Source organism: Podarcis liolepis, assembly GCF_965112155.1.
Source record: "Podarcis liolepis genome assembly, chromosome: 14".
Classification (NCBI taxonomy): Eukaryota; Metazoa; Chordata; class Lepidosauria; order Squamata; family Lacertidae; genus Podarcis; species Podarcis liolepis.
This window is the reverse complement of record NC_139569.1, coordinates 14372619-14392687: the sequence shown is the minus strand read 5'-3', so window position 1 is coordinate 14392687 and position 20069 is coordinate 14372619. Positions and strand designations below refer to the sequence as shown.

At 43.8% G+C, this 20069-nt stretch overlaps 2 protein-coding genes across 4 annotated transcripts in view; both read left to right on the top strand.

The window, feature by feature from the left end:
- Positions 1–11579, top strand: part of LOC310692879 (acyl-coenzyme A synthetase ACSM3, mitochondrial-like) — a 180227-nt gene extending 168648 nt beyond the window's left edge. For all 3 annotated transcript variants that reach the window (XM_083474348.1, XM_083474349.1, XM_083474350.1), the window contains exons 6-14: positions 9–165; positions 2135–2214; positions 2795–2918; positions 4956–5036; positions 5175–5276; positions 6726–6853; positions 7882–7981; positions 9350–9469; positions 10531–11579. In XM_083474348.1, the coding sequence (XP_083330474.1) occupies positions 9–165; positions 2135–2214; positions 2795–2918; positions 4956–5036; positions 5175–5276; positions 6726–6853; positions 7882–7981; positions 9350–9469; positions 10531–10617 (979 nt within the window). In that variant the 3' untranslated portion in view covers positions 10618–11579. The remainder of the gene's footprint in view (positions 1–8; positions 166–2134; positions 2215–2794; positions 2919–4955; positions 5037–5174; positions 5277–6725; positions 6854–7881; positions 7982–9349; positions 9470–10530) is intronic.
- A 2316-nt stretch (positions 11580–13895) lies between these two features.
- LOC310693800 (uncharacterized protein) overlaps positions 13896–20069 on the top strand; it is a 35626-nt gene continuing 29452 nt past the window's right edge. The window contains exons 1-4 of the mRNA XM_083476178.1: positions 13896–14004; positions 14850–15059; positions 18550–18760; positions 18860–19070. Of these exons, the coding sequence (XP_083332304.1) occupies positions 14874–15059; positions 18550–18760; positions 18860–19070 (608 nt within the window). The 5' untranslated portion in view covers positions 13896–14004; positions 14850–14873. The remainder of the gene's footprint in view (positions 14005–14849; positions 15060–18549; positions 18761–18859; positions 19071–20069) is intronic.

Sequence of the window (20069 nt, the reverse complement as noted above, 5' to 3'; positions counted from 1 at the left end):
TATTACAGGTACTGGATGGACCTGAATCCTTCCGATGTGATCTGGGGTTTCTCTGACACAGGCTGGATCAAATTCGTCTTCAGCAATTTGTACCCTTCGTGGATCCAAGGGGCGTGCATCTTTCAGCACGGCATGCTCCAGTTCGAGCCAACGACTGTTCTCAATGTAAGGCTAACATTGCCTTAAGGCAGGAAGCATTGGGGCAGAAGACCAAGGTGTCTGGGGGAGTTGCTCTGCCAACAGAGATCCTGAGTTTTCTCCTTGAGCTTCAAACCCAGAAGAGTGGTCGAGAATTTGCTTTGGATTTGGATTTGATATCCCGCTTTATCACTACCCGAAGGAGTCTCAAAGTGGCTAACATTCTCCTTTCCCTCCCTCCCTCACAACAAACACTCTGTGAGGTGAGTGAGGCTGAGAGACTTCAGGGAAGTGTGACTAGCCCAAGGTCACCCAGCAGCTGCATGTGGAGGAGCAGGGAAGCAAACCCGGTTCCCCAGATTACGAGTCCACCGCTCTTAACCACTACACCACGCTGGCTCTAGACCAGTGTTTCCCAAACGTTTTTGGGCAACGGCACACCTGCTTACCGGAAAAAAATCTCGCGGCACACCACCATTAAAGCCCCGCCCCGTGACGTCAGCACGCAGCGTCACGCGGGGGGGGGGGGACGCACACAAGTGAACGTTTTTTCCCTTCCCCTTGCCGGGGTGGGAGGAGGCAGCAGAGCGAGGGCAGCTGAGGCGGCGGCGGCAATAGCGGGCGGAGGAGGAGCCGTCGCCGGGAGTTGCTGCTGCTGCTGTTGCTGCTGCTGCCCGGACATGCCGGCCTCCTCCTCCTCCGCTGTCTCGCGCTCCTCCCTTTTGCGCGAGCTGCCCCGCCGCTCGGCACCACCACCGCGGAGCCGCCCCCGGCTCGACGCGGATCCTCGCCGCCGCCGCCGCCGCCTCTCGCCGCCCGACTCGCCCGCCTCCCTCCCACGGCACACCAGCCGGTGTCTCACGGCACAGTAGTGTGCCGCGGCACACCGGTTGGGAAACACTGCTCTAGACAGCATTCAGAAGGTTCTAGGTTCAATGACATCTCTAGGTAGGGCTGTGAAAGATTCCCTGTCTGGGACCCTGTGGAGTTGCTTTCAATCAGCGTAGACAAAGCTAAGCTAGATGGACCAATCTGATTCAGTATAAGGCAGGTTCCTATACGTACTCCATAATAGCCTTGCCTGCCTTGCAAGAGCTATCTGGAGTCTCCAACAGAGGTCTTTCCCCAATACCTCCCATCTCATCCTAGGAGTGGAGAACATTTGTCAGCATCAAGGCCCACGTAACCTTCTGGGCAATATCTCAAGGTCCACTTGCCAGTGGTGGGTGGGGCCAAAGGGGAAAGTGGGCAGAGTAATAAATGTAAATTGAACCTTTGTACAATGAGGCCTTTTCTACTCACTCATTTGCTTCCCTTCCTCCACTCTGGAAGTTCGAGAGCCAATGTGGTGTAGTGGTTAAGAGCGGTGGACTCGTAATCTGGTGAACCGGGTTCGCTTCCCCGCTCCTCCACATGCAGCTGCTGGGTGACCTTGGGGCAGTCACACTTCTCTGAAGTCTCTCAGCCCCACTCACCTCACAGAGTGTTTGTTGTGGGGGAGGAAGGGAAAGGAGAATGTTAGCCGCTTTGAGACTCCTTCGGGTAGTGATAAAGTGGGATATAAAATCCAAACTCTTCTTCTTCTTCTTCTTTGAGATTAAGGGAACATCCCCACCAAGCAAAACATCCAAGAAGGGTGCATAGCCGGGCCAGGGAGGGCTGTGGCCTGGACAGAGTTGAGAAGTAGCTGGGGAGCATTCCAAGGGCCGGATAGAAAGGTCTGAAGGGCCACATTCTGCCCCAGTCTAAGGTTCCCCAGAGGGGCTAAGAATTTAACTGGGAATCTTCTGCATTCAAAGCTCTTCCCGCTGAGCAGTGTTCCCTCTCCAGACCACAATTCACTCTTTTTGAGGGAGGCAGGAAATCTGTTTCCTCCATTTCTTGGTAGAAGTAAAAACAACAATACAGACAAAAAGTTAAAAATCAGAAATCAACCCTTGTGAGACTTCTGGAATCACATGGTGCAATAGGAATGTGTTTGTGTTTTCCCCTCTAGACCCTCACCAAGTATCCAGTGACAACTTTCTGTGGCCCCCCAACTGTTTATCGTATGCTTCTGCAGCACAACGTTGGAAGGTATGGCAAACTCTGCATGGTAGCATCTGTGCATTTTAAAACTCAACACTAACTTCCTGCTTTTTTTTAAAGTGCACTTCCGAGTCCCACCGCCTGGGTTTACAGAATCATAAATTCAAAGAACTGCAGAGTTGGAAAGGACACCGAGGGTCATCTAGTCCAAACCCCTGCCTGTTTTTTCTTGCTTTTGTTTTAGCTTGTTTACTATTAAATCCATCTCATTATTTATATTTCTTGCTTCCTTTGGAAATATTTCATAGAATCTTAGAATTGTAGTCGAGGGATGTCCCAAGGCTCACCTAGTCCAATCCTCTGCTATTTAATTTTCCATTGCTTTATTTCTTGCATTTACAATAGTTCCATTTTCTACTTCTTGCTTGCACTTGATAACATTTATTTTTTTTAATTTCTGAACTCAATCCTACCCTAACCTGAGCATTGGCCAAGCTGTCCGGGACTGATGGGCATTCGAGTCCAACATTACACCAGCACTAGGTGTGCTAACTGGGATGCTATTGTACACCTTGCTACAGAGGCAATAATCACTGTTGACTCCAAGCTTCTTCATACCCTCATGCAGATACAAGTTCAAGAGCCTGAGACGGTGTCTGAGCGGTGGAGAAGGCAACAGCCCTGAAGTGATGGAGCAGTGGAAAGCGCAGACAGGAGTGGGAATCCGTGAAGGCTATGGGCAGACGGAGACGGTATGTTGGCATTTGGCCATGTATCTATAGACAACAACAATAAACCTATGGTTATGTGAAACATACTCAATAAACACACAAGATGTAACTGGCTGTAAAGGTAAAGGGACCCCTGACCATTAGGTCCAGTCGTGACCGACTCTGGGGTTGGGGCACTCATCTCACTTTATTGGCCGAGGGAGCCAGCATCATGTGGCCAGCATGACTAAGCCGCTTCTGGCGAACCAGAACAGCGCACGGAAACGCCGTTTACCTTCCCGCCGGAGCGGTACCTATTTATCTACTTGCACTTTGATGTGCTTTCGAACTGCTAGGTTGGCAGGAGCAGGGACCGAGCAACGGGAGCTCACCCCGTCACAGGGATTCAAACTGTCGACCTTCTGATCGGCAAGTCCTAGGCTCTGTGGTTTAACCCACAGCGCCACCCACATCCCTGTAACCGGCTGTACTTTTGAATAAATAAGGTATACTATTCATTGTATCAAATTGTAGATTTCAACGGAAGTTCAACGGAAAAAGCAGAAGACCCAGTGGATCAGTTCATTCTCTAGTCAGTTCATGCAAGGATTTCCGGAATATTAGCCTTGTTTCGCAACCACTACTATGCTATAAGATCCACTATCCTGTAATATTACATATGAGCCTGTTCTACTGATGAAGCCTAGGATGGCGAAACAAGGCTTATATTCCAGAAATCCTTGTCTTAGACTCTGAAAGGATTCTGTGGAACTGTAACAACCCTTCATGTGGATTATTGGACTTTTTGAACAGACAGGTGGAATAGATACTTTTACATGTATGGACCATATGCATGAACTGACTAGAGAATGACTAGAGAATGAACTGATCCACTGGGTCTTCTGCTTTTTTCGTTGAACTTTATGAGACTTCCGTTGAAACCTACAACTTGATACAATGAATAGTATACCTTATTTATCAGGTATCTATAGAATCATAGAATCACAGAATTGTAGAGTTGGAAGGGAGCCCAATGGTCATCTAGTCCCCCGCTGCAATGCAGGAAACCTGCCTACTGCCATCCCCATGTGGGCTTGAACCACCAACCTTCTGGGTAACAGCCAAGCACAGCTGGCCCATTGTGCCAGCAGAAGCTTATCAAATCCAAATGTATGCATTCCCCAAAACACCCCACCCGGGAGAATGCACCTCCATCCATATTGGAGAGAATGGAATGGAGTGCCCTAGAAAAGGGCATTGCTGGCTGGTTGGAACCCTGTATAGGAAAAGTATACCTGAAGGAATGCCTCCACCCCCATTGTTCAGCCCCGTCACTGGGATCCACCTCCGAGGGCCTTCTGACAGTCCTCTCACTGTAAGTGGTAAAGTTACAGGGAACCAAGCAGAGGGGCTTCTTGGTAGTGGCACCGAGCCTGTGTAATGCCTCCCCATCAGATGTCAAGGAGACATCAGATGTCAAGGAAACATCTAAAACTTCTAGAAGATGTCTGAAGGCAGCCCTGTGCAGTGGTACCTCGGGTTAAGTACTTAATTCGTTCCGGAGGTCTGTTCTTAACCTGAAACTGTTCTTAACCTGAAGCACCACTTTAGCTAATGGGGCCTCCTGCTGCCGCTGCGCCGCCGGAGCACGATTTCTGTTCTCATCCTGAAGCAAAGTTCTTAACCTGAAGCACTATTTCTGGGTTAGCGGAGTGTGTAACCTGAAGCGTATGTAACCTGAAGCATATGTAACCCAAGGTACCACTGTATCAGGAAGTTTTTTTTAAATATTTGGCATTTTATTATGTTTTAATATGTACTGGGAGCTGCCCAGAGTGGCTGGGGAAACCCAGCCAGATGGGCGGGGTATAAATAATAAAATTGTTGTTGTTGTTCCATGCCGCAACTTCTCCTGCAGACTCCAGCTTGTACAGTCCCTCACTCAGCTATGGCCCTTCCCCAAATCTGTAAATGGAAGATAGATAAAGTCAGCTGAAAATTCTCTAATCTGTTAAAAACCATAGTTTCAAAGAGTGAGAGAGAGAAACCTAATTGAACATTTACCATTTCTATACACAGACTATGTTGTGTTCGACTAGGAGAGATATGAAAGTCAAGCCTGGCTTTGCTGGAACGCCAGCTCCTCCCTTTGATGTGCAGGTAGGAATATTTATAATGCAGGGAAGCCATAATAACCCATGTTGCTTGAGTAAACACTGTGATGTGCCCCTATTGCTCAACTAAAGAGTCAAAACAGAAAAGCTCACATAACTGACGCTTGGGGTTCCATCTTTCTAGATAATAGATGAACATTGCAATCGCCTACCCCCAGGGGAAGAAGGAGACATTGCTGTTAAAATCAAGCCCAAAAGGCCCTTAGGTCTCTTCACCTGCTATGTGGTAAGAAAAGAACCCTCTCAAATTGTTATGTACTGAGTTGAATAGGATCCAAACTGCAGCAGTCTGATTGGTCCTAGAACAATAGGATCCAAAATGCAGCAGTCTGATTGGTCCTAGAACAATAGGATTCAGAATGCAGCAGTCTGATTGGTCCTAGAACAGTGCAGCAGTATGACTGGTTGGCAGGAACCACCCAATCCTGCTCCAGATAGAAGTGAATCCACAACCTGATTGGCTTACAGTAGAATTCCAGAATTAGCCAATCATGTGCAGCCCATTGTGTAAATAATGTATATAAAGCAGATACTGTGAGGGGACTTTCATTCATTCCTCCTCACCACTATGAGCTGAATAAAGAGCATGAAATCACTTTGCGACTCTGAGTATATTTCACAAATGATGGGGCAGCCTCCAAGGAATATAACAGAGGTAGGGAACCTTTGGCCTTCCAGATGTTCCTGACCGAACCTTCCATCATCCCTCTCCATTGACCATGACTGCACCCATGTTGGGTGTTGTAGTAGAGCAACATTTAGAGGACCACCCCTAGAATAAAAAGATATTGGGTGCTTTTTTCAGCAGATGTTAATAAGGCTGGGTGGGGGGACTTACAAACCCGTAAAATGCAAAGCAAGCTGGCAATCAGTTTAAATCATTTGAGGAGAACCTTTGGCCCACCAGATGTTGCAGAACTACAACTCCCATCTACCCCAGAAAGTACAGCGAGCAAGCTGGGGATGGTGGGGGTTGTAGTTCAGGGCCAAAGGTTCCCTACATTTGGTTTAAACCAAATAAGTAAGGGAAAATATGATGGAGCAAAAATTGCTAGGAGAGTTCATACATCAAAAATTGTGTGTGTGTGTGGGGGGGGGGTTATCCCACCTTACTGAAAAAACAGGTCAGGAACCATAGCAGTGGATCATCCCATTTAACAACAGAATGCCTGGGTAAGCAGAAATGTTTTAGCCTGATATCTAAAAGCTGACAATGATGGTGCCAGGCATGTTTCCCTGGGGAGAGCATTTCAGAAACAAGGGGCCACCACTGAAAAAGCCCATTCTTGCATTGCCATTGTCTGCACCTTCCTTGGAGAAGGCACTCGGGGAAGGGCCCCTGCTAATGACAGCAGAATCCATGTAGTTTGATAGAGAAAGATATTAGCCATCATGGCTATATGCAATCTCCAGGACCAGAAGTGCCATGAGTTGTATTCCATGCTAGTTCTTTGCAGTTAACCAAGTGTGAAAACCCAAGCGTCTCTGTGTTAACCAAATGCAAAAGCCAACTTTTACCCAGGAAAGCACTCAGTTTGAGATCTTAGAACATTCCGCCTGTGTTGCTAGATCTGTGATGGGCCTTTCACAAATGCAGGATACCATCTGATGTTGCAAGAATCAAGAGATGAATGTGCCTTTGTAGCTTTGTTGATCTCCACTGCATTGTTCTTAGGATGACCCTGAGAAAACAGCCGCAACAGAGCGTGGGGACTTTTACATCACCGGGGACAGAGGGTTCATGGATGAAGAGGGATATGTCCAGTTTGTGGCAAGAGCCGATGATGTTATCTTGTCCTCTGGGTATGCTTATTTTGTAAAACACTTTGCTGTTGTTTTTTACCGTGCCACAAGTATCTGCAGTGCAAAAGTTGCAACACCATTAAAAGACTAGAAATCAAGCCAGCACTGTCCCTGGTAAAGTAACATCCATTCCATACATTTAAAGCTCATTCATTTCCCCAGAGAACCCTGGGAACTGCAGCTTGTTAAGGGTGCTGGGAACTGTAGCTCTGTGAAAATTAAACTGCAGTTGCCAGGGTTCTTTCGGGAAAGCTGTGGGTGGTATTCAACTAAGTTTTACTCAGAGTAAGCTCACCCAAATTAACAAGCATGACTAAGTTAGGCCCATTCATGTCCATACTGTATGTGTGCTCTAAGTAAAATTTAGCTGAATGATACCCTATGAGCTTTGAATTCAAAGTACAGTCATACCTCGGGTTAAATATGCTTCAGGATGAATATTTTTAGTTTGCGTTCCGCAGTGACCCAGAAGTAACGGAGCACGTTACTTCCAGGTTTGGCTGCTCGCGCATGTGCTCAAAATGTCATCACGCGCATGCACGGAAGCAGCGAATCGCGACCCGCACATGCGCAGACACGGGTTGCGTTCACTTCAGGATGCGAACGGGGCTCCGGAACGGATCCTGTTCACATCCAGAGGTACCACTGTGACGCTAAGGAGATGCTTCTATAACCACAAGTGTTTCTGTTTGTCTCACAGAGACAGGTCCCGGTCTCCCCAGCACACTTGGGGGTCTAGGGAGTGGAGGGGGAGGAGCCCTATTCCACTAGCAGAAACCTTTGTGCTGGCTTACACTCATGGGACCGTGCAGATGAATCCTTGCCCCTGGGGTGATGGGAGTTATAGTTGAACAATATATTGAGGGTCAAAGTCCTCCCCACGCCTGAATCAGGGTGAGATCCAATCTTAGCCCTATTCAGAGTAGACCCATTGAAATTAACAGACCTAAGTTAACCATGTTAGCACACACAAAGCTCTGCTTCAGGCTGATAGCTTGCCAAGATCTAACTTCTCCTTCAAATCTGAGGTATCGCATTGGGCCATCGGAAGTAGAAAATGCCTTGATGGAGCACCCGGCAGTGGCAGAAGCAGCTGTCGTCAGCAGCCCAGATCCTGTCCGAGGAGAGGTACAGTGCTCTCTCTTCTTCTTCTTCTTCTACTTCTCCTCCTCCTCCTCCTCCTCCTCCTTCTTCTTCTTCAATATTTTTGTCTTGAAAGATTTTCACTAAATAACAAAAATACACCCAGTGTCTCTATTTTCAAATCGTTGAGTCCTTCATATAGGTCAGTTACAATCAGTATGAGACATTTTTGTTATAGGCAATGTGGGGTTGTAGGCAACATGCAACTCCACCTGTAGTATAAACCTGGAAATTGGAAGTTAAGGCTTCTATGTTCCTGCTCAGTCTGTGGTCCAGGAGCTAAGTGTGGATGGGCGGCTTCTAGGCCTCTGCGCTTCCTTCTGAGGGTTGTTCATCTTTGGACTGGTCAGCCCTTCAAATACCTGCAGGGCCAATGGTACCCCACACCTGAAAAAGATGGCACCTTCACAATAGAGGGCTATCCCAGGACATCCTAGGACAGGGGTCTGCAACCTTTAAGACAAAAAGAGCCACTTGGACCCGTTTCCGAAGAAAAAAAAACTGGGAGCCGCAAAACTCGTCATTATAAAAATAACTTTTTTGTCACTTTTTTAATTATTTCTTTGTTTGACCCCTCAGAATTACTCCTCCTCATAGAAATAAACATTAAATTAACAAGTTATCTTTTTTTGTGCGTGTGTTCTTCACTCCCCTTCAAAACAATGACCAGCGTACATGCCCCTTTCAATGCAGTGACCAGTGTACATGCCCCTTACAATGTAGCGGGCGGGCGGGAAGCTGACGTCGGGATGGTGTGTGACTAACAGCCAGTACAGCGCCCGCCACAGTGGGGTGTGTCGGGGTGCACAGTGCGCCTCCTCCCCTCGCTAGTATCCACCCCGGAGCCATGGCAAAGGTGTAAAAGAGCCACATGCGGCTCCGGAGCCACGGGTTGCAGACCCCTGTCCTAGGAGGAATGAGTCTCATCTTGTTTCCTCCCTGTTTCGTTTTCTATGTACAGCAGGGGGCGAATGTGTGTGCAAGAGAGCATTCAGTGATGTCTGAGCCCCCACCATTAGCCTCAGGTGGGACAGCCCAGACCTACATTCCCCATCTCTGCAAGAGCTAGGTTTTTGTCAGAGAGGGAGGCAAGTACAGTTGATAGTATCATAGGAAGTTTCCTTATTCTGAGCCAGGCCATTGGTTCATCTAGCCTAGTACTGTCCTCACAGACTGGCAGTGGCTCTCCAAGTTTGCAGGCTGGGTTCTATCACAGCCCAACCTGGAGAAGCTGAGACCTTCTGCAGGCAAAGCTCTAACCACTGAGCTGCAGCCCTTCCACCCATTTCCTCCCCTTTCACACACACAAGCATGGCTATCAAATAACCTTGCCTCCATTCGCCTTCATTGTAGGTTGTGAAAGCTTTCATCGTCCTGTCGCCAGTTTATCAGTCACATGACAAAGAACAATTAATTCTTGAACTGCAAACACATGCCAAGAAAGTGACAGCTCCTTACAAGTACCCCCGAAAGGCAAGTACAGTGTTCAGAATTACTCGGCGTCAATCTCTGGATCTTGGGTGGAGGGAGAGACAATGTTCTTAAGAACGAATTAGGAATGATCCTAGCATAGCGATGCTTCCAGACTCTGGTTTCAGACAAGAGTCACAGTTCAAAGCAAACTTACCTCATTTGTGCTGTCCTTTGAAATTTGTGCTGCTCTGAATTTTACGATGCAGTTGTCCAATGGAGTTGTGCATTCAAAATGCATATACTGGAGTAAATTTGCATAGAAGCGCAAAAATGCATTATATTAAGGGGAGCTGATCTGCAAAAAAAAAAAAGTTTATATTTGAAGAAATTTGCACACAAATGGTCGTGAATTTTCATGTGCACGTTTAGAAATGTTAATTCGCAAACTGATGTTGAAATGTGAAGAGCTGAATTTAAGATTGGAAAAACGAAAAACAGAAATAAATCAAAATTGACATATTCACCTGTCCTCTGGTTGCTGGAGATTGAACCTGAGACCTTTTGCATGGAGAAAAAAAAGACGTGTTCTGCCACTAAGCTACAATCCCTCTCCAGTGGCTCCTATTTAAATGTGTATTATCTCTCTGAATATATATATATATATATATATATATATATATATATATATATATATAAATTAAAAACTTTAAACCTAGTTTTAAACTCCAAGTTTGATACATTTCAACTGCCAGAGACCACTGCAGCATTAGGAGAAGTGTGAAGTCAGTACATTTGTCCAAGACATGCAATGGATCATTTCACAAAGGAATTTGCAATGCCTGAATTCCTCAACCATTCAGATGCAGAAATTCAGCTGCTGTAGCATTTTTGCTGCGTGGAGCTGAAAGGAGGGTCAAAAACTCCCATGGCTAAGCCTCTGACTGCCATACCCCAGATTCAAGGCCCAGGAGTCTTTCCAGGAGAGGTGGGGACAGCTGGTCATCCTGTATTTTGTTAAGACTTGAGTTAAGATTCCTCTGTTCCACAAAAGTTGACTAAATGCAACTCCAAAAAAGGTGATGTGCTCAGTTTATCTCTCTCTTTTTAATCCTTCAAAACAGATAGAGTTTGTTCAAGACCTACCCAAGACAATTTCTGGGAAAATCCAGAGGAAGGAGCTGAGGCTGAAAGAGTGGGGGAAAGCCTAAGGAGACTCTGAAGCTATCAAAAAAGGACTGATTGTCACAACAATATCACAGATGGATAGATGATGATGCTCCATTTGCCTTCGTGGCTCTTGGATTGCCATCATTGTACAAAATTGTAGTGTCTCTCATGGCTATAAAATAGGAATTTATAGCCTATGGGATATTAATTGGCCTGTTGGTGTCCTTCATGGTCACTTAAATTTCTTTGCTGTATTATAAATTAATGGTTAATTATTGAAATGTTAGTGCTGTAAATGGTATTATGATTTTAATTATGTATTGTGGTTATTGTATTGCTGCTTTATGGGTGTTACTCTTTTGTAAACTGCTTTGGATACAAGTTTGCAGAAAATGCAGTATAGAAATAATGTCATGATTATATTATATCGTTATTATTTTATCATTATGAGCTGAAGAATTTCTCCTCTCCTGTCAGTATATATATCAGTATTGTCTTGACATATCTTAGGGAAGTAGCAATCTGAATGCCAATCTGAATAAATATGGAAAGTTGGTTTACATAAAATAGTGTCTAATGAATAAAATGGCTTAGTAGCTTACACTGCCGTTGCAGAAAAATAAAAGAGCAATCTCATGAATTGTTACAACTTACACAATATATTCAAACCTGCATTGCAAGGACCATAAGCATAAATCACAGGTGATGAACCTTGGGCCTTTCAGATGCTACTGGACCATAGCTGTCAATGTTTCCCTTTTTTTAAGGGAAATTCCCTTATTCTGAATAGGATTCCTCACAAGAAAAGGGGAAAGTTAACAGCTATGTACTGGACTCCAAACTCATCACCCCCACCCTTGAGTTCCTTTACCAATAATTCAGGAATTTTCACCACTGTAACTAAGCCAAATTTTACTGTCTGTGTTTTCTGACTGGTGTATGGAAAAGCACATGAACCTGACCTTTAAAGAGTTTGTAAGTAAACTAATTTTAACTTGCTAAATGTGTGATCGTTTTCTATGCTAGGGGAAGAGGGGAACTTTGGATGAAATGTAGAAGGGCGTATTTTAAAGGTCTAACAGTCTATATTTCCACACTTTGCTTTGCTGCATATTATGTGATTTTAAATCTCTGCTGGAGTTCTCTAACCAAAGAGTACTTGCCCAAAGCCTGGATCTTGGCATCCAGGAATTATCTTTTTATACCATTTCCCCCCCACCCCTTGCCACAACACGTTTTGGTCTAACTGGAATCATTTCTCATCTTAAGATTGTTTTGAAGTTAAGCTCTTGTGCTCCTGAGCCCCAAGACTTTAAGATCTGCAACTGGATGACCAGGTAGTTGAGTCAACCCAGTTGGATACTTCACCCACATATCTGAGGAAGTAGATGCTGGTTTATGAAGGCTTATGTCTTATTTTCTTTTTTTAATAAACACAGTCTTTAATGTGCCACAGACCCTTTTGTTCCCCTGACCCTGATACCACAGACTAACACAGCTACCTCTCTTCTTTTTATTTATTTTTGACATGCAATTTAGACAAACAGAAGCAGACAAAATTGCTTTAAAGAGTGGGTGAGAGAGGTGGTTTTGTCAGCAAATGCAAGCTTATTCAGCTGGCTATCTTGAGCCAAGATAAGATAGCCTTAAGCCTGGTCTTAAACTGGAAGGTTGCCTTTTAACAATAATGGATATTCTAGGGTCTGGAGTGGTTGCAACACTCCTGCAGAACACTCCTGATGTTTTCCTTTGAATTGTGTTCAGTCCACCATTCTCACCAATTCACCATGGATAGATTGGTATTAGGTAGTGGAAAGCCCATTTTGATGTTTCCACTGGTGAAAGTACAATTACAGCATCCTGCGATGGGGATCTGAATGCAGGCCAGATGGAATCTCCACTACTTCTTCCTCTCTCTCTTTTTTTTTGAAAACATTGGGTTTTTTTAATCATTTCCTTCAATGTAACAAGGAACAATAAAAAAGGAACAAATAAATCAGCAATAAATAACACAGTGGTACCTCGGTTTATGAACTTAATCTGTTCCGGAAGTCCGTTCTTAAACCGAAACCGTTCTTAAACTGCTAGTGCCCTTCCACTGTTCAGATTCCGTTCTTAGACCAAGGTAAAGTTCTCTTTTTTTAAAAAAAAAAAGATATTTATTAAAAGTTTTTAAGATATAACAAAAAAATAAGAAAAATAAACATACAAAATAAAAAACAGTTAAAACACACATTAATTTTCAATAACATAACTTCCATACACTTATTTCCTCAGACCTCCTCATACCTCCCTTCTTTGTGTTCCAGTTCAATTTGTTAGTTCAGCAAATCCTTACCATTAAACTTTTACACATTTGTGAAACCTTTTTTTTTTCATATCTCTTAAAGCATTACAGCTGGAAAGTTCTCAAACCAGGACACTACTTCCGGTTTTGCGGAGTTCAAAAACCGAATCGTTCGTAAACAGGACTGTTCTTAAACCAAGGTACCACTGTAAAATAAAATAAAATCATCACACACAGAGTGAGTTATATACACATGTATGCACAACACAGGCATGTATATGCATGTGGTATACAGAATAATTTAAGTGACTGAAACTAAATAAAATAATGGGCCTACACAACAAGAAGAGGTACAAAATGTTTAGGACTGAGGTGAATGGTTAGACAAGAAAGGCAAGCGGTATCTCAGAGGATATTTAGTACATCCAGGTTGTATGAGGTAAGTCAAGAACGGCATATTTTCAGATTTTTCAGATTCTGTCAGTCCTCTGAGAAGCCTCTTTCACTGGGTCAAGCTTTTATTGTAATACCAAATTCTAGACTTCACTCTCCCTCCAGAGAGAACACAGAATTCTGTTTCCAGTGGTGAGCTATTTCCATCTTAGTAGCCAAAGGAAGAAATAAAATAAAGTCTTTGGGGGTTAAATCATTCATGTTATTCAGGAAGATAGAGCGCAAACCAAACCGGGGTCAAGGGGAAGGCTCTGACGAACAATAGTGGAGATTTGTTGTAAAACTTCAGCCAAGACAGGTCCAAAGGTAGACAAAGGTAACCATTCCATTGCACCCCCTCCAGCAACTGGGTGTGAGGTCAGCATTCATCTTAGACAGACATTTTGTTAAAGCAAAATAAAGCCTAACCTATCCTCTTGCTGACCAGTCTCTCATATCCATTAATTTATTTTACAAATATTTTAACATAAATTAATGGACTAAGGGGGCGCTTTGGGATATAAGTGACAATCTAGTAGAACATTAACACCAGATTGCAGAACAATTGTAGAAAAAGGTTGCCCAATGTCACTGAATGGAGTAAAAGTTAATGTTTATGTTCTTAAAGCTTAAGCATTTTCAGCTAAGTCTGACTCTCTTAAACTCTGGTGACTTTCCTTTTGCACTTCTTCCCAGAGTGTAGGATGTGGTAAGTATGTACAGGTATATATATATATTTTATACTATTTCTTGTTCCAGTCTGAAAAAAACTTAAGAAGTTTCCTTTAGCAAACTCAGATGGCAGTAAATGGGGTTTCTGAATTTCAGACCTATAGGTATGCATCTAACAATGAAACCATCTAATCTGACATAAATATATAGGTCCCAGTTCCGAACTAAAGAGAGTCATAAAAGCAGTCCGACTGAAATGAGCTATGAGTAATATTTTCTTCCAGGTTTTTTTTTTAAAAAAAGAACAACTTTAGACACAACCATTTTTTTAATGGATCAGAGCAAACTCAGGTTATGCATTTAAACCTGATTTGGTTATCTTGCTCCGGAGACCAGACCCTGCCCACTGGACTTTTTGCTATAAGAAAACAGAGCTGGAAAATGCACTGGGAAGTGTGGTGTAACAATTGCTTGATGCAACACTATATAACAAATCACCAATATTCAGTTAAGCAGTTGACATTATCTACCCTCTGCTGCCCACAAACATAAAGTGTAGTTGATGCTCGTGAGCAGCTAACTTTGGTGCATTCTGGTCTATCACTTGCACACTTTGTCGACGGGGTCCATTGCTGGTTGTACTTCACACACAGTTAGCCTCCTATTTTCAGCACGAGACTGAAGGAACTAATACTCTGAGCTCTTCTGCCCTGAAGAAAGATCCTGGATCTGGAGTGAAGTTGCATTTCCATTGCATCGTTCCAGTTGCATCGTTGCATCCGTCTTTCTTTTCCATATACTACAACATCAGTGTCCGTTTTGTTTTCTGTTCTTGAGCAGAATTTGGAATGTTCTTTTTTATCCTTTTGGTTTTCCATCAAGGCAAGATCATTCACGGCAGCTGCAATGAAGCATCTCTCCAGACTTTTAAAACCTCTGAGTGCCTCCAAATTGCCCTATAGAATTAAAAGCCAACCTTGCAGTGGATCTCCAGATTTGGATTTCTCCGACTATGAAGCTCTCTACAAGAATGTGCCCGAACATTTCAATTTCGCAAGCGATGTGCTGGATAAATGGAGCCAAAAGGAGAAGGTATGAAACTCTGTCTGTCATGATTTCTTCCTAATATTATCAATCAATCAATCAATCAATCAATCAATCAATCTTTATTACGGTCCAGAGACCCAACAAATCATTACAAATCAATCCATAACTTTGTTGCATTGTGCAAAATATGAGCAGGCCAGGGCTGAACTGATATTACCCTTGCTGGTACCTTTCCCGGGAAAATCAGAGGCTCACTATGTCAGGTTCCTACTGGAAGACCGGACAAATGCTAGAACGTTAGCAGTGGCAAAGTTTTTATCGGTGGTTGCAAGAACAAATGAGCCCTATATTCTAAACAAAATGCTTGACTAATATTATCAGCCAGCCTTTCTTTGCTGTTTACAGTCAACAGTCATTGCAACAAAAACAATTAATCCAGGTGGAAGTGAGCATCAATTTTCTGATCCTCAAATCATCTAAACTTAAATTTGTAAAATTCCCTCAATCTTTTAAATTAAAATGCCCCTTTGGCAGCCAACACTGTTTTTTTTAATAAAAAAAATACCGGTAGCTTTCTTACTGCTGGCACATATAACATTACTCTATAGGTAACAAATGAAACCATCTAATAATATTATGTCATCCGATAAACAGAAATGCATTACTACTGCAATGCGCTCTACGCGGGGCTACCTTTGAAGGTGACCCAGAAACTGCAATTAATCCAGAATGCGGTAACTAGACTGGTGACTGGGAGTGGCCGCCGGGACCACATCTGCATTGAGAGATCTGCATTGGCTCCCAGTATGTTTCCGAGCACAATTCAAAGTGTTGGTGCTGACCTTTAAAGCCCTAAAAGGCCTCGGTCCAGTATACCTGAAGGAGCGTCTCCACTCCCTTTGTTCAGCCTGGACACTGAGCATAGCTGTCAACTTTCAGATTTGAAAATAAGGGATCAGCAGCCTCGAAAATAAAGGATCAGCAGCCTCACCTGTCCCAGGGACAGTCTACGGGATATCTAACAAGCCGGGATAGCAGCGGGAAGCAGTAGGAAACAGAACTGGAATAAGGGAATTTCCCGCAAAAAAAGGGAAGGTTGACAGCTATGACACTGCGATCCAGTGCCGAGGGCCTTCTGGCAGTTCCCTCATTGCGAGAAGTGAGGTTACAGGGAATCAGACAGGTGGCCTTCTCGGTAGTGGCACCCGCCCCTGTGGAACACCCTCCCATCAGATATCAAGGAAATAAGCAGCTATCTTATCTTTAAAAGACATCTGAAGGCAGCCCTGTTTAGGGAAGTTTTTAATATTTAATGCTGTATTGTTTTTAACACTCGACTGGGAGCCGCCCAGAGTTGCTGGGGAAACTCAGCCAGATGGGCGGGGTATAAATAAATTATTAGTATTATTATTATTATTAACCTTAGAATGGACTTGAGCAACTGATCAAATCTCTCCATCATGTTAGTTCCTTAGTCAGGGTTACCCTTCTTTGAACTGCAGTATTTCTTAGGACACAGTTGATAGTGCTATTAACTTAATTCTAGCATAAAGAATACACCTGGCCGATACATTGATTTAATATGGCATTCATACCACTATCAGGGAAGTTGAAAATAGAGGTGGGAGCAGGACGTTGATTCAGTTTGAATTTAAAGGTAGACTTACGTAATTTGCATTTCCTGAAAGAAGGTTCAAACCAAATGCAGCCATCCTTCAAAATCTGCAGTTTTCCAAATTTTGCAATGTTGCCGTCCAGCCAAATAATTTGTACAGACATGCATATACTAGTTTAGAGCTATTAGATTATATTTTGGTGAAAATGGAATGCAAATATGCATTATATGAGGGGAAATTGCTTTCGAAAATGTTTATATCAGGATACATTTGCGCTAAAATACTGATGAATTTTCATGAGGGTTTAAAAATAAAAAACTGCAAACTGATGGGGAAATATGGAATCTTGCCAAGCCTATCCACATGGTTCAGAATTAGATCCCTGCTGCTGTACTCAACAAGACTTTCTCCAAAATAAGTTGGAATGAATTGGAATGAATTGGAATGCAACATCAGATCGCGACATCAGAATAAAAGTCCATTTCATGTTCATTGTTTTATTTTATCTATAGTTTGGTAAATGTTATGCTGACATATTTTGTATGTTTGATCAGTATTTACTTGTGAATGGCTTGTTTTCTTTTCTGTAAACAGCTTAGAGGCTTCTTGTTGGACAAACAGTAGATAGATTTTTGGGTAAGGGTTTCTACTCTGCATGCAGAAGGTCCCAGGTTCATTCCCCAGCTTCAGGGAATTGGCTCCCCCCCCCCCATGGTAGTAGATAAGCAGGACAAAGGAAAAGGAGTCTTCTTACCAGTTAGAAACTGCGAGAGAACAAAGAAAGCAGCCCCTAGAAACGGCGGTGCTCCCAATTAAGGATCACACCCCTTTCCATCCCTATTAATCTTCGTCATTCCTACATCTTGTAATCTGAGCTTGTACCTGCTAGTATTCCAACGTCTCATTCTCACATTGCAGAATGTTGCGGGTTGCCTTTAATTACTTAATTGATTTATGAGAATGGGAACTATTTAAATGTCTCCTCTCTCTCTGCTCCTCTGCTGAAGAGGATGGATGTGAGAGTCATCTTGTTTTGTTATTTGCTTTATAAATAAAACCTTTCATGTTACTATTCCAACCACAGTTGCTTCTGCTGCATTCTGCTGTAAAGGACTGAGTTTACTATCTGCAAACGGGCTTTTAAAGCTCACAGTACCCTCTGTGCTTTCTGTTCTGACACTTTCTGAGCCCTTCCTGACCTTGGACTGAGCGGAGAAATGCTGTCCAGAGACTGAGAATCTGTTAACCCTCTCTCTTCCAGTGTTTCTTCTCTTAGCTGTTCCCCATCCAGTATTTCCCAGCTTCTGCCTACTGAACTATGCCCCTCTGCAAACCACTGTTCCAAATTTATACTGTCCTCCTGCTCCTGAGAAGATTCAGGAGCAGGATGAGGGGAATGACCGCTCCCCGCATAAAACGGGGGGCGCCCTTTGTGTGGACGCGGGCAGCCCCTGGATCTGGAGCGGCTCCATCAGCATAGGCTTGGCTTTGCCTTCCCTCAGGTGGGATACCTGGAGGTCTCCGCCTACCCCAGTCAGTTGTCCAATCCCACCTGGGGGAAGCGTTGCCAAGGAGACCAGGCCAGGTAGGGGAGGGATTACCTGCCCACACAATAGAGGGAGGATCTTACCTGGGAATCCTCACTTGGCTCCAGAGCTTCTGAGAAGATTCAGGAGAAGGAGGAGGGGAAAACTCCCACCATTCCTTCTCAGTGCAGCCCTCCTCAGCATGGTCCCTGACAGCATCTCCACATAAAGCTGGGAAAGACGTCCATTGGAAACCCTGGAGGGCTGCTACCAGTCAATGTAGAAGATACTGAACTATATAGATCTATGGTCTGAATCGGTATCAGGCAGCTTCCTGTGTTGTAAAACGAATAACTATCCCCCATATACTTTTCCATCTTTTGTACCTGATAGGATGGAAAGAGACCTTCCAATCCCGCTCTTTGGTGGGTAAGTGGGAAAGGCGAGGAGGTGCGGTGGAGCTTTGAGGAGCTGGCATTCTTATCCAAGAAATCAGCCAACGTCCTCTCCAAAGCCTGCAATCTGCAGAAGGGAGACCGAATCGTCATCCTCCTCCCCAGAGTGCCTGAGTGGTGGCTGATCACTGTGGGCTGCATCAGAGCAGGTCAGTCAGGTCCTCTCTGTGCTAGGAACCGACAGAAAGATCCATTTTTGCTGTGTCTTCCTCTCCTCTCTTTTTAATCACGCTTTGTTTTGCTCCTAGGTGTCACCTTCATCCCAGCCACGACCCTATTGACTGCTCAAGACATCTTGTACCGGCTCCAAAAGTCTCGGGCCAAATGTATAGTTACAAACGACGCCTTGGCTCCATTGATTGACTCTGTTGCATCTGATTGCCAGTTCCTGAAAACTCGGATGTTGGTCTCCAAAGGCACCAGCAGAGAAGGATGGCTGAACTTCCATGACCTGCTGAAGTGAGAATCTCTGCTGCCTTGTTAAGCAAGTCAGGGATAAGTCAAAGAGTGAGATACAGAAAAACCCGCAATCTTCATCCTCTAGACAGGAGATAAAGGAGATAAGTAACTATACAGCTTTTAGAAGACACCTGAAGGCAGCCCTGTATGGGAAAGGTTTTTTTAAAAAATGTTTAATGTTTCATTGTGTTTTAATATACAGTCGTACCTTGGAAGTCAAACAGAATCCATTCCAGAAGTCCATTCAACTTCTAAAATGTTTGGAAACCAAAGTGCGGCTTCTGATTGGCTGCAGGAAGCTCCTGCAGCCAATCGGAAGTCACATCAGACGTTTGGCTTCCAAAAATAGTTCACAAACCGAAACAGTCAGGAGCCAAAACGTTCGGAAACTAAGCTGTTTGGAAACCAAGGTATGACTGTATGTTGGAAGCCACCCAGGGTGACTGAGTCAACCCAGTCAGATGGGAGGGGTATACATTATTATTATTATTATTATTATTATTATTATTATTATTATTATACCAGGGAGGTGGCCATGGTGATATTGCTTCCAGATGTTGTGCCCCAGGCACCGTGGTCAATGTTCAGGGGTGATAGATATTGTTGCCCTGCAATAGATGGAGGGTATGAGGGATTTGGCCTGGAAAACAATAAAGAAAATAACCAGTGCTTGCAAAACCTTGTCACCCATTCAGTAGGGCTTGCCTGATACATTTTTTCTGCTGGAGAAGAACAAGATCATGCAAAGGGATGGGGGAGGAATTTGGTTTGCTTCAGATTTTAGTGTGAAACTACCTAATTCACAATTTCTGAAACAATATGTGAACTCAAAGGCAGCCGTTTTCAACTTCTCTGAAAATTGTGGTGCAATTGTCCCACCAAATACTGTGTACAGAAATGCATACAGCGTGTGCATAAATATGCACATATTAGTGAAAATTACAGCCACAAACCATTGTGTGAGGAAACATCACTTGCAAAAATGGGCTAAACAGGCAA